The sequence below is a fragment of the Hyperoodon ampullatus genome, assembly GCF_949752795.1.
Source record: "Hyperoodon ampullatus genome assembly, chromosome: 18".
NCBI classification, from domain to species: Eukaryota; Metazoa; Chordata; class Mammalia; order Artiodactyla; family Ziphiidae; genus Hyperoodon; species Hyperoodon ampullatus.
In genome coordinates this window covers 12,601,623-12,619,474 of record NC_136931.1, presented here as the reverse complement: position 1 = coordinate 12,619,474, position 17,852 = coordinate 12,601,623, and the positions used below count along the sequence as shown (strand labels likewise).

At 45.1% G+C, this 17,852-nt stretch overlaps 1 protein-coding gene across 3 annotated transcripts; it reads right to left on the bottom strand.

Annotated features, from left to right (window-relative positions):
* Positions 1-789: 789 nt before the first annotated feature.
* Positions 790-16,719, bottom strand: TMEM170A (transmembrane protein 170A; the record flags this gene model as incomplete). Of its 3 annotated transcripts, XM_079723234.1 has the most annotated exons (4): positions 790-920; positions 3,348-3,518; positions 15,569-15,640; positions 16,575-16,707. In XM_079723234.1, 4 exons carry the CDS (start codon positions 16,705-16,707, stop codon positions 790-792), a joined length of 507 nt encoding a protein of 168 aa, XP_079579360.1. The 3 variants fall into 3 exon arrangements, with proteins under 3 accessions (XP_079579360.1, XP_079579362.1, XP_079579361.1); XM_079723236.1 differs by lacking the exon at positions 15,569-15,640 and having other exon boundaries at positions 16,575-16,719; XM_079723235.1 differs by lacking the exon at positions 15,569-15,640 and having other exon boundaries at positions 3,417-3,518.
* Between the last annotated feature and the right edge of the window lie 1,133 nt (positions 16,720-17,852).

Below are 17,852 nucleotides of genomic sequence, written 5' to 3'. Positions count from 1 at the left end.
AATAAAAGCAATAGAACAAAAGTGATAGGAAGAGGTGGTACAGGAGCTTTAGGGGAAAAAGTCTCAATTATCTAGCTTATTTTGATAAAATGTACAAAAAAACAAATTCACATCTCTTAAAATGTATTAAATAATCACAGGTCAGGATAGTTATCCATAAAAATGTCACGTCATTCAGTAGTTAGCTCCTTTCTTTTTAAACAGTGGAATCAAAGCCACTACTTGAGTTACAGATTTTTTGTGTGTGCAACAAATTTCACCAAATTTGTTCTCAACACTATATTCAACCAAAACCTACTTGGCACTTACTGTCATGAAGATGTAGCAAGAGATGAGTTTGCCAAATTTTAATCAAGATTAGATCAAGTTAGATTTTAGTACAGTATACTCTGCTCAGAAATACACTAATATGATCCATAATTTCTCTGAAATATGCAACGTTGCATTTTCTCACAGAACATTATAAATTTCAGTGTGAAGGATGCCAACCCAGAAGCACTGCTGACCTGGCTTGCATAAAGGTGCACCCGTAAAACTGCCTGAATTAAATATGTAAAAAAAAGAAAGAAAGAAAAGAAACTTGATTTGTTTTGGTTGAGAACAATGAGTCCAAAAAGATCTTTAATTCCTGGAGCTTCAAATTGAAGAAAGAACTGAAATGTTGTTCTTCATATACCTTTTCATCCAAGTTGCTTCCCGTTTGAAGAACTAAGAAAACACATTCCATACTGTATTATTTTTGAGGATTCTATGAAACTTAGGTTCGCCATCATAGCACGAGGGTATGTGCTATAGAGTAGCTAAAATCCGTAAAAAGGAGACCACCACTACACAAAACGTCTGTCCAGTGCCCAAGGTGAGGGCTTCAAATGGAATCATTTCCTTTCCTGCTGCTCGGTACACTCCAGCAATTGCTGCACCTGTTCAAAAATTCAAGAATATTTTTTTAAAAAAGGTTAATATAATCAGGAATATATAGCACTTAAAATTCTACCAGTAGAATGTTCTAAATTTTTTACATTAAAATTTAGACATTACAGAAATGTTTTGTTTGCTGACTACTCTAGGTTTTAAGTATTCCTTATATGGTTTGCAAATCACTGACAAGTGTTTTTCTGTGTTGAAAAGTGAATCCTTTAAACTGAGAGTCTCCTAGATTTATTGAATAAAATCACCTGGAAGTCATAACTGAAATCACAAAGACGGCGATTTCCACTTAACCTGATTACAAACTCAAAAACATCTCTTATTCCGCATGCATTTAACAGGTACCTAACAAACTCTTGGCAATAAATGACAAAGAATCTTCCCTGTGGGACTGAGCAAGAAATATTTCAGGAGCAGCCACAGGGAAACCCCACCCTACTTTGTACTATACTCAGAGCTCCCCTCAAGAAATGGATGGAGAAAGGGGTGGGAAAAGGAAAAGAGGGGGACCCTAAGCCTATCAAGTTGCTATTCATTCAAAGGGTGAGAGGTGAGGGATACTTGGGGAGTCCTTTCTGTTACCCACATCATTAATCGTTTTTATTATGTTAGTCACTGTAACTTCCTAGAAATTGAGTAAACAAAACAAAACAAATATCTCTCTCTACCTAGGTACCCTGAATTGCTCACAGGGACTCAGCGTTGTATAAAGAAAGTCAAGATTTCAATAGTTTGAAAATAACAGACCCAAACATCACAGATGACTGCCCTGCCGCCCCCGCCCCCCCTCAAAATGCTCCAAACAGAATTCTCCTTGGTCACAGAAGCTAGCTGGAGACACAAGACAGAAACACAAACATGAAGTAGATTTTGAATAATGCAAGATGAAATATAGTGTTTTAATCACGTGTCTACACCTTTTACAAATGTGATGTGATGGTATATTGACATATTTTAAGGAGAAGAAAGAACAACACTAATCAATACCTGTGTTGGTTGCCAGGAACATTTGTGACTTTGAAATGCCCACCGCCAGAGGCAATGCACAAACACTGTGCTACTAACATCTGAAAGGCACATGTTCCATTGGGCCCCTTTGTAATTTGTCTCCAAAAAAAGTGGGTTGAGTCGGAAGAAGCTTAAAGAAGTTGAACTGGGTCCCAAAGTGGGATTTGGATGATTAAGGGAAGACAGGAAAAAGCAAACCAGAAGGAGCAGCACAATGGGAAGGGAACAGATTGTATGCACTAGCGTGGAAGAAGGACATTAACACGACATTTACTGCACAATTACTATATGGTAGATATTCTGGTTCAGTATTTTATATTCACATTTTTTCATTTAGTCATCACACAGCATCCCTATTTTACTGATGAGAAATCTGAAACAGGTCCTGGGGGCCAGTAATCCAGCAAGGAACCTGGAGCAGAGGGTCTCTAAAGACAGCAGCAGGTGATACAGTTAAAAATATTTTTTAAGGCCCGTTATGGAAACTCCTTAATGCAAACAGGAGAAAACTGGCCTCCTCCCCCGTGTTATCACAAAGGTTTCATCATCTACGGAACACAGAGAAACTAGGCCACCTTGTCCCCAAAAAAATCCCTCAAGTCAAAGAGAGAGGGAGATTTCTGCTTGAAGCTCAAGGTTTAAATTCACAGTGAAAAAAATTTATGTTTACATGTATACCTAGAAAAAAGTCTGAAAGCATATACCAAAATGCAAACTGTGGATACCACTTAGGAATGCAGTAATGGAGGATTTTTATCTTTGCTTTCTTATAATTTTTAATTTATATAGAATATACATGTTATTTGTATTTCATTATGAGCTTAAAAATGATTTAAACTTATTCTCATCCCTTCGACATGAATAAAAGCCACACCTCCCCCCCAAAAAAACACCAGACAGGTAAAAATAATTTATAATTATGAATATTACTCCAATTCTTATTCAGAAAGTCCTGAGAGGAAAAAACAACCAGGTATTTTTCTAAACAATAATTCTTGTCATTAGAATTATTCTTCCATCCTTAAAATAACTACACCTGGATGAGTGCAAGTAATTTGTTAACCAGCTTGCAAGGTCACAAATCAGTGAAGTGACAGCTGAAGAGAAAGGAGCAGTAGCTTCCAAAAAGACAAATATCTTCTTTTGCTAGTGACCTATTTCACAAGATCTATCTCACAAAGCTTAACATGGCTTCCCTGAAGCCAGCGAGACAAAACCTGACTCAGTAAGTCAAAGATGTTAGCCAAATAAGGGGGACTGGGGTGAGAAAGAAAACAATACATAAAAAAAACAGGATCTGTGGTTAAAGATCACTCTTCTTCATCTCACTGAGACATGTTTCTAAAATGGTTCCTAAAATTAACTAACTAGTCAAATGAAACATTTTGACTGTATTTTAATGTCTAACATACTTGTCAAGATTCCAGCAGTAATTGGTCCCACGATGCCCATCAACAGGATGCTTACAGACATGAACCTACCATATTTGTGATGTCTGAGGGTGAAGAGGGCCAGTAATCCAGCAGGGACGTGAAAGAAGAGAGAGGACACCAGTGCCCACAGGAACACACCGTACCACATCTCTACAAGGGAGAGCAAAGAAAGGTCGTACATCACTGCCTTTCCCAGGGCAATCATTACAAAAGGGTAGTCACTATGCCCAGTTATTTCATTTTCAAAACCATTCAGCTGCAATGGAGGTTCATCAGTCAAATATCCAAACACTGATGGTTTGGGAGGGATAAGTAAACTATGGCCACCACCTGTCTGTGTACATAAACTCTTACTGGAACACAGCCATGCCCATTCACTTCAGTCTTGTCTATGGCTGTTTTTAAGCTACAAGAGCAGGGCTGAAACAGTGACAGAGACCATATGACCTGCAAAGCCTAAAATATTTACAATCTGGCCCTTTACAGAAAAGGTTGGCCAACCCCTGACAAGCTACCTGTACTCCCAAACACTGAAGAAAAGGTTCACCCGGATTTGAAAATTCACTTAAATGATTTCCCTCCCATAAGGACAAATGTAAGTACCGCTGACAGGGTGCTATGCAGTCAATGCCTGATGACCGTCCCTGCCTTCTTGATTATTCACTCATCTCAAATGGAAAAGCTCTATATACAATTACATTCATTCAACAATCATTTTCAAGACAATGCGGTAAATATGAACCCATCACCTATTAGGGTATCAAAGCTCTTTAAGACATGAAATAAATACCAGAATATGTAAATGTTTCGCTTCAAGACAAATGGCAAGTGAGAGGGCAGGTTAGAAGAGGAAATGGTTCCTTCAGAGAACCTCTATCCCTCTTAGGATGACAGTAACTAAGGAAACATTAAAATATTTGTCCAACAACTATGTATACAAACCTATGCATGAGATATCTTGGAAAATACAAAAAAAAGGAGGAGATACCATCCTGCCCTCATGACTTTACAATTTAGCAAATGGCAGACATAACATTTTCCCCCAGTGGGCCCAGGCATGGCTTCAGAATTCTCAAGAGAGCTCTTTACCCATATATGGATATAATGAAGGTGTCACACTAGATGAAATCTGTTGTCCATCCCTGCACTTGAGGCAGGTAAGTACCAGGCAATTTTAAAGATCAGTCAACAGCTCAACTGGGGTTTCTGCACCACAGCACTATTGACGTCTGGACCATTTAACTCTTTGTTGTGGGAGGCTGTTGACTGTAGGATGTGGAGCAACACCCCTGGCCTCTACCCTCTGGATGCTGGTAGCACTCTCTCCCATTGTGGCAACCACAATATCTTGACATTGTCACACGTCCCCTGTGGGCATAATTACCCTGGTTAAAAACCGCTGACCTGACTGAAGCAAAGGGTTTATAAGAGTAACAGTAGTTAAGGATGCAAAGGTAGATGGGGTCACATTACGGGGGGCTTTGAAGGCCAAACTAAGGACTTCAACATGTAAGCCCTAGAAGGTACCATCAAAGGTTTTTTGAGCAGCAAAGGGTTGTCAGCACAGTACTTCACAGGTGGCACCTACACTCCCAGTAGGAACACAAACTAGAAAGCCATCTCTGGAGGGTAAACTGGAAGTGCATATCCAAAACAGTCAACTGTGCATACCCTTTGCCACAGTGATTTTACTTCCAGGAATACACAAGGGCAAGGACAAGGTCACGAGGTTCCTGGAAGCACTGTCACACCAACTGCATGTCTGTCGATGGAGGACTTGTGAAACATGTTATGGTATATCCGCATAATGAAATGTTACACAATCAATAAAAGTAGGAGCAGCTCTTTAAATACTGACGGGGTGGGGCTTCCCTGGTGGCGCAGTAGTTGAGGGTCCACCTCCCGATGCAGGGGACATGGGTTCGTGCCCCGGTCCGGGAAGATCCCACATGCCGCGGAGTGGCTGGGCCCGTGAGCCATGGCCGCTGAGCCTGCACGTCCAAAGCCTGTGTTCCGCAACGGGAGAGGCCACAAGAGTGAGAGGCCTGCGTACCGCAAAAAAAAAAAAAAAAATACTGATGGGGTAAGATGCCCAATCCACAGTGGGAAGTAAAAAAACGTAAGTTTCAGAATATGTAGAATAAGATCCTGTTTTTGTGAAAACAAAAAACAAAAGAAACAAATGTGTGTAAATGCTTCTGTCTACTCAGAAGAGTCTGGACATATGTGTATTTAATATTTACAACATGCACAGGCACTGTTTTAAGTGCTTGACAAATATTAACTCATGCAATTCTCAGAGTAGCTCTACGAAGCACATATTAATATCTCTGACGCTTGGATGAGGAAACAGAAGCAGAGGGAGGTGAGGACACTTGCTGGCGCCCACGCTGCAGCACGAGGCAGAGCCCAGGCTGAGCCACGCTGGAAGCAACGCCCTCATCCTCCGTGCCACCTCTTATACATATTAAGATACAGAAAATTGTTATTTCTGGGAATAGGATAGGCTGGGGGAGGGTTTATGACCATTCACTTTTTACTTTGATAAAACAAACAAAGCGGGGGCTTCCCTGGTGGCACAGTGGTTAAGAATCCGCCTGCCAATGCAGGGGACACGGGTTCGAGCCCTAGTCTGGGAAGATCCCACATCCCGCGGAGCAACTAAGCCCGTGTGCCACAACTACTGAGCCCGTGTGCCACAACTACTGAAGCCCTTGCACCTAGAGCCCATGCTCCTCAACAAGAGAAGCCACCGCAGTGAGAGAGAAGCCTGCGCACCGCAATGAAGAGTAGTCCCTGCTCGCCGCAACTAGAGAAAGCCCACGCACAGCAACAAAGACCCAATGCAGCCAAAAATAAATAACTAAAAAAAAAAAAAAAGCTTGGGAATTCTCTGGTGGTGCAGTGAATAAGACTCCACGTTCCCAGTGCAGGGGGTGCACGTTCAATCCCTGGTCAGGGAACTAAGATCCCACATGCCGTGGGGCGCAGCCAAAAAACGGGAAAAAAAAAAGAGCGACCAATGAGGAGCATCAGTGGGCTGGGGCAGAGGGGAGAGTGGCAAAGGGGAGGGCCAGGGGCTTTTCTTGAAGTTGCATTTGAGTTGTAAGCACACTGTTTTGTGTGGTTTTTCCCAAATCAATTTCTTTTTATTTTTACTCTTGTTGGGCGCAGGGGGAGGAGGGGTTAGGGAGCCAGGGGTGATTAGAGGTGGGGCCAAATCCCTGCCCGGCACCCTCCACACTCTCACTGATGGCTGCACTAATTCTCTGCACATATTAAGTCAAAGTTTCAGTTAATACCATATTCTACATACACCTAGATTAGGATGTCTCGCTCTTGGTTGTTCTTTTTTTTTAATTAATTTATTTTTGGGGCTGCATTGGGTCTTTGTTGCTGCACACGGGCTTTCTCTAGTTGTGGTGAGCGGGGGCTACTCTGTTGCGGTGCACGGCCTTCTCATTGCAGTGGCTTCTCTTGTTGCGGAGCAAGGGCTCTAGGCATATGGGCTTCAGTAGTTGTGGCTCGTGGGCTCTAGAGCGCAGGCTCAGTAGTTGTGGCGCATGGGCTTAGTTGCTCCGCGGCATGTGGGATCTTCCCGGACCAGGGCTCGAACCTGTGTCCCCTGCATTGGCAGGCGGATTCTCAACCACTGTGCCACCAGGGAAGTCCCTTTTTTTAAAAATATTTATTTATTTGGCTGCTCCAGGTCTTAGTTGCAGCATGTGGGATCTTTGTTGCGGCATGCAAACTCTTAGTTGCAGTATGTGGGATCTAGTTCCCTGACCAGGGATCGAACCCAGGCCCCCTGCATTGGGAGCGCAGAGTCTTAACTGCTAGACCACCAGGGAAGTCCCTCGCTCTTGTTTTGGATGCAAGGCTCTCAATAAAAACATCAGGGACACCTCAACTACGGCTCAATGCTTATTAAAAATAACAAACGACTGAGGGTGTTTTTGTACTTCTGTTCTGGTGACAAATTATCAGATCGCTACAAAAGGTTTCAAACCACTGGTATGAGTTTTCTTTTCCTTTCTGTTGAACAAGATACATCTTCAGAATAATTTTATAATACTGTTGAAACTTGTCTATTTTGTTTGATGGTGTTTGGCAAATTGTTAAACCAAGTCTAAATCATGCAATATGGAGTATAAAGTGATTAAATAGTAATGTCCCAAGCTTAAAACGTAAATATATATAACATAAAAAAATATATGTATAATATGTAAAAAAATATATGTATACTAACTACTGCTCCTCCTCCACCAAAAAAATCACACACACAAACAAAAAACCCCTTTCCAGTCGATAGTGTCTATCAGAAATTGTGGGCAGGATTCTCAGTCCTCAGGGTTTGGGTCCCCATCGTCTTCAGGAACAAACCTGTACAGTTAGTCCCCTACACAAGAACCTTCAAGTTGCGAACTTTCAAAGATGTGAACGTGCATTCCATCAACATCAGGCGTGAGTGAAACTGCAGCCTGCCCTCCATCTCCTGTTGCTGACGATCCTTCAGCTCTACCATCTCCCACCTCCTCTCCCTCCTCCAGTCAGTAACTCTTCTTGCCTGTTCCCTCGATGCCAGCCCCTGTATGCCAGCTGTTGTGCTGTACTACTGTACTTTTCAAGGTACTGTACTGTAAGATTAAAAATGTTGTCTTTATTTTTCGTGTTTATGTATTATTTGTGTGAAAGGTATTATAAATCTATTACAGTACAGTACTACATAGCCGATTGTGTTAGTTGGGTACCTAGGCTAACTTGGTTGGACTCATGAACAAATTATACTTACAAACGTGCTCTCGGAACGGAACTCGTTCGTACGTAGGGGACTTACTCTACCAGATACCACTGCAGGCTCCTTTCCAGCCTCGGGCACCAGCCCTTCTTGCTTCCACGGCCCAGGAGACTTGCCCTCTCTTCTTGGCAGCAGCTCCAGAGGTTGCAGAGTCTGGTGTTCAGGTACTGCCCCTCCCTGATAAAATCCTTCCTGCCTGGGCCACTGCTGTTGCACCCTGGCCTCCCCCGCCCAAGGGCCCCTTGTGTACCACCCACTGCCAGCTCATCCCCAAGCCACAGGACAGTGTCATGCAGTTCCCTGCTAAAGCAGTAACCCGTCTTCAATCCCACAGTCCTTCCCAGCTCCTCCCCAAATCACTTAAGAGACTCTGAACTCCATTACACCACCCAGTGTGCACGGAACTCTATAAAGGCACCAGGAATGCCAAGGGTGGACAAACGGGATACAAACCTGCCTCCAAGACCCCAGAGCAGCTACCGTCCTGGCTGCTGTCTGCCACCAATGACATGAGGCCACTCCTGGGCCTTGCTGTCACGGGGCTTCTGCTGGAGCGCCCCAAATTTGAGAGACAAGCACTGCTTTCCGCAGCAACTCAAGGCACTGCTGGAGCTTGGCTTCTTACTGGCTGCCACAGAACCATCGGGGCAGTGAACTGGCAGGTGAGGCCTTGATCTGCCAGAGACACACTACGTTGGTAACTTCAGTAAAAGTGGGTCTGGACACTCGGGCGTTCTACTCAACTGCTATGGACTGAATTCATGTGCGGCAGCCCTAATCCGACAGGACTGTGGCCTTATAAGAGGAAGAGAGATCTCTCTCTCTGTCTCCTGTTCTCTTTCTCTCCCCATCATGTGACGACATATCAAGAAGGTGGCCCAAGAGGGCCCTCACCACAACCTGACCGTGCCGGCACCCTCATCTTGGACTTCCAGTCTCCAGAACTGTGAGAAAATACACTTCTGTTGTTTAAGCCGCTCAGCCTGTGGTGTTTTGTTGTAGCAGCCCTAGCAGACGTCAACGCTCACCTGCTCACCTGTTGTTACCACTTCTCAGGAGCACAGCACCTGCCCAAGGAGGCCTGCTGGGCTATCAACTCACATCTCCATTTTCCTGAAAGCTGAAAGGAATCTGTTTGCAAACAAGATCTGGCACAGCAGGTCAGCTCCTCCCTGAGTCTCTGAGAAGGGGAAGCACTATGCACCTTCCTATAACCCTGAGCTACATCCATCAGCTAGCTCAGTGCCTACATATTTTATATCGCATCACTTAAGTCACTCTAAGTAGGAAAAAAAGGCTGTATTACACTAGATGAGTAGTACAATTTATAAAACACTTTTCAGATGGATGGGATTATTACAGGACTGTAACAGTTAAGGCAAACCTCAATCAATAAAACATTTTTAAAAAACTAAGTGATTGGGCTTCCCTGGTGGCGCAGTGGTTGAGAGTCCGCTTGCCGATGCAGGGGACACGGGTTCATGCCCTGGTTCGGGAAGATCTCACATGCTGCGGAGTGGCTGGGCCCGTGAGCCATGACCGCTGAGCCTGCGCGTCTGGAGCCTGTGCTCCGCAACGGGAGAGGCCATAATGGTGAGAGGCCCGCGTACCGCAAAAAAAAAAAAAAAAAAAAAAAAAAAAAAACTAAGTGATTTCCCTTTAATCCACTGCGCCTTAATTTGCCATCTATTTAATAGCTATTTATTGATTATCATATAGTACTTTTCATTCCCCTGGGTCAACACATGGTCAAAAATCTTTGTTTACATATCTTACAGTATTTCCTTGTTCACTGTTTCAAATAAAGTGCATTATCTTCAGCTTTGTTTACTCTGGCAGCTAAAGTCACATCATTTCCCCATGTTGAAGAATAAATCAGGTTATTAATCTGAAATAAAAGATTAGAAGGAGAGGGACTTCCCTGGTGGAGCAGTGGTTAAGAATCTGCCTGCCAATGCAGGGGACACGGGTTCCAGCCCTGGTCTGGGAAGATCACACATGCCACGGAGCAACTAAGCCCATGTGCCACAACTACTGAGCCCACGCACCTAGAGTGCACAAGAGAAGCCACCGCGATGAGAAGCCCACGCACCGCCAATGCAAAGCAGCCCCCCACTCACCGCAACTAGAGAAAGCCCGCACGTAGCAACAAAAACCCAACACAGCCAAAAATAAATAAATAAATAAATTTAAAAAAAGAGAAACTGCCATCGAGGTGGTTTCATAAAAAAAAAAAAACATTATAAGGGGAAATCAGACGAAGCACTGGTGGCAGAAGGGGCCCCAAAGATGCCCACATCCTCAACCCCAGAGCCTATGAAAATGCGACCTTACATAACAAAAGGGAGTGTGATTCGATTAAGCATCTTGGGATGGTGAGGGTCAGCCTGGATTTTATAGTTGGGCCTAATGTAACCAAGGGTTCTTATAAGAGGGTCAGAGTCAGAGAGATTTGAAGATGCTATGCTGCTGGCTTTAAAGACAGAGGAAGGAGCCATAGGCCAAAGGATGCAGGTGACCTCTAGAAGCTGGAAAAGTCAAGAAAACAAATTCTCCCTAGAGCCTTCAGAAGGAAGGCAGCTCTGCTGACCCATTTTGGACTTCTGACCTCCAGGACCGTAGGATGATAAATCTGTGTTGTGTTAAGCCACTAAATTTGTCGTAAGTTGTTTCAGTAGCAATAGCAAACTAATACAAGCACTGAGAGTTCATTCATTCAGCAAATATAATACTTACCGAGACCATTCCATATGCTGGGCGTGTCAGTGAACAACAAAAACAAAAATTTTTTAAAAGACAAAGATCCCTGCCCATAGGGTGTATCTTTAAGATATTTTTCAGACAAATATTTGAGTTAAAGAGAAAAGCCACACAGATTTCAGAATCCTCTAGGTGAGTCCTGTGTTAACAAAAGGGGTTTGTAACGGCTGGCTCCCCGGCCCTCTAGCCTCCGCAGCTGAGTCACCTCATTTCCAAGCAAGGCCTCAAGACCAACCTGGCTCCAATCACCAGAAATGGAAGTGGGAATCGTGAGGCTTGGCACCCAGCCATCCTTTCAGCTGGCCCCACTCTGCCTCATGTTCCAGGTCGAACAACTATATGAGCACAGCCAGTGCCTCTGATGCCAGGGTTCTAAGTAAACCGCCTCGGTCCTGGGAACTGCAGTCCTACTGAGTCCTGCAACTCATTGCTGGACTGCCTAGATGCTAACTGCCCATCAGCCTGCATCTGTCCACACTGCCCACTGTGAGACCCCTCTCTTACCCAACCCCACCTACCTGCCAGGGGATCCATCTGTTCCCTTGTGAAATACTAGTATATATATACTGGTCTCTACTCCTGATTCCTGACACAGAGCTCCTAAAACCCTTGTAGATAATGGTGCAAGGAAAATCTTTTGTTCTAATACTTAGTCTTTGACCCTGGCTCCTGATGCAGAGCTCCTAAATCCCTTGGAATTTCCAGGAGTGTCTTTTGTTCTCATGAGGCAACTCTTGGTGGGCTCCTGGATGGTGACCAGAAAGACCAAGCCATGATTTTATAAGCTTGGAACTTTCAGCACCACCCTCCATGCTCTGGAGAGGGGAGAGAGGCTAGAAGGGAGTTAATAATTGGTCATGCCTAGGTGATGAAGCTCCATAAAAATTCCAAAAGTACAGAGTTCAGAGAGCTTCTGCGTTGGTGAAAACATCTATGTGCTGGGAGGGTGGCCCACCCCAGCTCCAAAGGGACAGAAGCGCCTGTGCTCGGGGACCCTTCCAGACTTCACCCTATGCAACTCTTTATCTGGTGTTCATTTCCAACCTTTAATATCCTTGGTAATATACCAGTAACCTAATAAGTAAACTGTTTTCCTGAATTCTATGAGCTGCTCTAGCAAAATAACTGAACGAGGGCTTCCCTGGTGGTACAGGGGTTGAGAGTCTGCCTGCCGATGCAGGGGACACGGGTTCGTGCCCCGGTCCGGGAAGATCCCACATGCCGCGGAGCAGCTGGGCTCGTGAGCCATGGCCGCTGAGCCTGCGCGTCCGGAGCCTGTGCTCCGCAACGGGAGAGGCCACAATGGTGAGAGGCCCACGTACCGCAAAAAAAAAAAAACAAAACTGAACGAGAAGGAGGACATGGGAACCTCAGCTGGTCAGAAGCACGTGGGACAACATGGACTTCTGACTGGCATGTGAAGTTGGGGGTTGGGGCAGTCTTGTGGAACTGAGCCTTTAACCTGTGGGATTGGATGCTAACTCCAAGTAGCCAGTGTCAGAACTGAGTTGAATTGTAGGACACCCAACTGGTGTCCCAGAATTGCTTGATGCATGGAAAAACCACACATTTGGCGCCAGAAGTGTTTTGAGTGTAGCAGCAGTGTGAGAGTAAAAGAAAACAGCGAGTTTTTCCTAGACACCCTTCCTCTCCTAACAACGATACCTTGCCCACCAGGACTACCAGCAGTGGGCTGCCACCTCTCTCCTGAGGCCATTGCCTAACTGCCCACTCATCCCTTGTTTCTGTGTGCCCCTCTGGCCTGCCTCAATCCCAATGGTCTCTTGGGCCTAGCCTGGCTAGATCTTATCTGTCCTGATCTGGCCTTCCACCTATTCTCCACACAAAGCCAGAAAGTCAGTGCTAATGGGAACAAGGTTTCTTGTTGGGGTGATGAAAATATTCTAAAGTTGCTTTTTGTGATGGCTGCAAACTCTGCAAAAAAGCATTAAATTGTATACTTAAAAAAAAAAAAAGTAAGTCAGATCATCCTTCCTCTGCTCAAAACCCTCTAATATGGCTTTCTGGGATCTGACCTCACTTCCTCTCCCTGCCCTGCCCACCCTGTTCCACCCACTGCACTGGCCTCCTTCATGTTGCTTAACAAGCTCCGGTCCCAGGGCCTCTGAACCTGCTGCCCCTCGCTCACAAGGCTCTTCTCCCAACAGCTGCGTGGCTTGTTCCTCATTCCCTTCAGATTTCTTCTCCAATGGCACCATCAGAGAGGGCTTCCTTGTGACCTTAAGTAAAACAGCATTCCACCTGACACACAACACCTGCCACTTACTATCCCCCTACCCTGTCTTACGCTCACCACCATCTGTTCCTTTCCACACTTTTTTAAAAAAAATTTTATTGGAGTATAGTTGCTTCACAATGTTATGTTAGTCTTTTCCATACTTTTAAATTTTGTTTTCTCTCTCCCCTTTAGAATGAAAGTTCTTTTGTTTACTAATACACCTTTACTTGGTGCCTAGGAAACAAGAGACGCACAATAGACACTGAGTAAATACTTGTTGACTGAATGAGTAAATGACTGATCCAAGGGTGACCTATTCTTGATTCCAGCAACGGCACAACCAAAACATTAGTGGGTTTTAGTTTATCAGAAGATACACTTCGACACTGAAGGTATAAGGAAATTCATACCTTCAGAAAGTGAATGTTATTCCTGATACAGGAAAAAAAAATCTGCCTTTCATAGCACTCAGATTTGTTAAAAATGACAACAAAAACAACAAAAGAAATCTGAACAACTTGCAATAAGGAGGGTTAGGCAGAAACCTAAACAGCTAAATTGCAAATGCAGGTTTAAAAAAAAATCAATTCAAAGCTTCCTGACAGTGATAAACCACAGACTATTTCAGAGCAATGATCCTGCCATATCGAGTTGGCATAAAATGCAAGGAACCTTTTCTGTGGGGCCAAAATAGAAACAATTCCAGAATCAGGACAGTGAACGACATTCACTGTCAGCAGGCTTTGGTGCCTCCAAAGGGATTACAGTTCATGTACTTACTGTCCATTCCAGCTAAAGAAGAGATACAGCAGGGAGGTTGTGTGGTTACCCACTGTGTTTACCCATCACATTCTGATCAGCTTGCTGCGGTCAAGGGCTTTATCTCATGCATATTTATACCCCCAGCCCACAGCCTGCACTTGACCAACGTATACCTGCTAAATGAATGATCCCCGGTGATCACCACCCCCAAGTTATATATTCAAAGAAGTTCCCATAAACTCAAATACATACTGCAGTTTAATATTTCAGAACAATTGCTGAAAGCAAAACAATTCACTTAGCTACAGATTCTCTACTATGACATATTAAAACTATTGTTCCAAATTCACTTATCTCAATCTTTTCTTAGAGAAAGAAAAGGCAACTAAAAGCGAAACAGATTGAACAGAATATTCAGTTTCAAAGTATCACCTCACATGATTTATTACAAAAGGATTAAGGTACCCTTACAGTGGACAGATCTGAGAAACACCATCTTCACCAAATGATTAAACCTAGTGTCATCAATAAAGGTACAAACTGACACTAAATGTCTCCTGATGAGGTGCCCTGGGAAGTGGGCAACATCACCTGTGTAGGCAGCATTCTGAACAAAAATATTTAATCTGAATCTAATCATGAAGAAAAAATGAGATAATTTAGATTATGGAACATTCTATGAAACAATTAGCCTGGACTTCAAAAAGGTCTGTCTCAAGAAACTGAAACAAGGATGGAGGAACTGTTCTAGATTCAACAAGACTAAAGAGACATGACAACTAAATGCAATGTGGGACCCTTGATTAGATCCTGGAATTTAAAAAAAAAACAAAGGAGGGACTTCTCTGGTGGTCCAGTGGGTAAGACTCCATGCTCCTAATGTAGAGGGCCCAGGTTTGATCCCTGGTCAGGGAACTAGATCCCACATGCGTGCCACAACTAAGAGTTTGTATGCCGCAACTAAGAAGTCCCACATACTGCAATGAAGATCCGGCGCAACCAAAATTAAAAAATAAATTTAAAAAAAAAGGAAAAAAGCTAAAAATGGCATTATTTGAACAACTGGCAAAATTGGGAAAATCTAAATAAGGCCAATACATTAGATAATATTCTATCAATGTTAAATTTCTTGGGTGTGATGTGTTTTTTTTGTTGTGGCAGAAAATGTCTTCATTTTCAATGATATGTGTTGAAATATTAGGCGTCAAGCGTTGTCACTTCTGTAACTTCCTTTCAAAAGGCTCGCAGAAAGTAAAAATGTTATGTGTATGCATATATATATTTAGAGAGAAAGCGAAAGAATCAAAATGTTAATAATGAATCTAAGTAAAGGGCATATAGATATTGGTTATACTATCATTTCAATTTTTCGGTAGGTGTGAAAATTTTCCAAATAAAGAGTTGTGGGGAAAGTAAGGAAACAATGAAAACAGACTGATCCAGTTCAGTACTGCCTCCAGACTGCATGAACATTTCATTTTTTGGACAGTGTCTCCAGAATGCCATATATTTCTGTTGTCACTGTCAAATGTGATCTTAGTACCTTTTGATACCTTTTGCCAGATTATCGTTTTAGGCATGATTTCAAGCTAACATCTGCATCTGCCCCAACACGGTTATCTTATTAACTATTTCACAAACCTGCCCGGGAAAATACTAGGAAGGTAATACATATCAAGTCCCTGGTGTCCGCTGAATGGCGCCTGGCAGTCGCTGCCCAGCGAAAGAGAAATCACAGGTGCCTTGTTTACAACTGCAGTCAGTAATCCAACCCTCCTTCCTTTGCAGGTCTCTTCAATCACCCCTATCTCAGCCTTCTTGCCTTTAAAGGGCCAACACACAACCGTGCTCTCCCGTCAAAGGCTTTATTTTCGGCCTTCCCAAGTAATTTCTCCTCCTCTCAGTTTTCTGAGCACGATAGCTTTCTATCTCGATTTCTAATTTTTAAAAACCCTGCTCTCAGGCCCAGCAGAATCGCCAGTGTAGGTAAGAGTTAGAAAGAAGCTGCATCAAAGACCTCGAACGCATGAGTGGGAGGCTCGGCAACAGGTCTCAGAAAATGATTCCTAGAAAGAGAAGCTGGTGGAGGGGGTGGATTTGAACTTGGGTGGTAGCGATCGGCAGACCACCTCCCCGCGTAAAGGGGTTGGGCTACGCTAGAAACAAAGGGTGTGTGAGTTCTGACTGACGGCCCTCAGCCCGGCGGGGACCATGCGCTGTCCGAGCTGGGAAAGCCGAGAAGCCGGCGCGGACGAAAGGGGCTGGGCGGGGATGACCGCTTCCAGTGCCCCAAACAAGGAGGGACGGCCGCCTACAGGGCTCTGCCGAGTTCATGTCTGAACCTGGGGCGTCTGGAAACTCCTAAGAGCAAGATCAGTTCGGGCGGTGACTGAGCTCCCTTCACTGACGGGTCCCCAGCGCGGGCTCGGGGTGGCCTGGCCCGAGGGGCCGGCAAGGAAGCGACGGGGGAGGGGTTAAGGCCCCCAGCTCTCGGCCGAGGGAGAGGGAACCTTCTTCCAAGAGGAAAACAGCCCCCAGCGGGCGGAACGGCGGGGTGCCAGTCTGCTCGCTGAGGAAGGGGCGCCGCCGCGTAGCCGGGCGGCCGCGGCGTGGCACGCAGTGCGCAGGCGCGGGGCGGGGCCGGTACCTGGGAAGGAGCATAGAGAAGTGGAGTTAGGGCACAAGGTCCCGTTGCCCACGCGCGGCACGAGCTTCAGGCTGAGGATCTGCTGCAGGAGCCCGGCCGATCCCCCGCTGTCGCCGCTCCCCTCGTGCTCCATCCCGCCGCCATTCACTGCAGAGAGGTGGGGGAGAGCGCCTGAAGTGCTGCCGTGGCTCGCTCTCACTCACGGCCCACTCTGCTTCCGCACCTCCGTCGCCTCAGCGTCACCTTCGGCCGAAGCCTTCTTCCTCCCACACCAACGGCACTGCCAAAGTGATGGCTCCTCCCTCCAGTCATAGGGCGCCTCAGATGGCAGGGGCGGGGCGAGTTGTTCCCGCCCCTGACGTTGCGTACGGCTCTCCGAGACCCAGCACCTATGGGCTACGCCCCCTACTGGGGAAGTCTCTCCTGCTACAGTGCGGCGCGCTCTGCTCTGCCCTCCTCTGCAGCGCCACCTATAGGAAAGTAAAGGAAATTAGGTATAGATAGGGAGGGAGGGAGAGATAGACGAGTGGGTGAGTGGGTGGGTGGGTAGATAGGTAGACAGACAGCGGTAGGTATGCAAGTAGACAGGCAGGTAGGTAGGTAGGTAGGTAGTAGGTAGGAAGATAAATACGTACATACATATGCATCTGGTAATGAGAATCAGATGGTTCAGCAGTCAGGTGAAAGAAGCTGGAAGACAATGCAGCAATACCTTCAATATTTGGAAGGAAATGATTTTGGGGGAAAACTTCACTTTAAATTAAAAAACATTGTATACGGGGCTTTCCTGGTGGCGCAGTGGTTGAGAGTCCGCCTGCCAATGCAGGGGACAGGGGTTCGTGCCCCGGTGCGGGAAGATCCCACGTGCCGCGGAGCAGCTGGGCCCGTGAGCCATGGCCGCTGAGCCTGCGGGTCCGGAGCCTGTGCTCCGCAACGGGAGAGGCCACAACAGTGAGAGGCCCGCGTACCGCAAAAAAAAAAAAAAAAAAAAAAAAAAAAAAAAACATTGTATACGACATAAGGAATATGGTCAATAATATTGTAATAACTGGGGACAGATGGTTACTAGACTTACAGTGGTGATCATTTTGTAACGTAAGCAAATGTCAAATAACTATGTAGTACACCTGAAACGGACATAATATTGTAGGTCAACTATATTTCAATTAAAAAATAATTAATTAAAAAGCATCGTGGGACTTCCCTGGTGGTGCAGTGGTTAAGAATCTGCCTTCCAGTGCAGGGGTCACAGGTTTGTGCCCTGGTCCAGGAAGATCT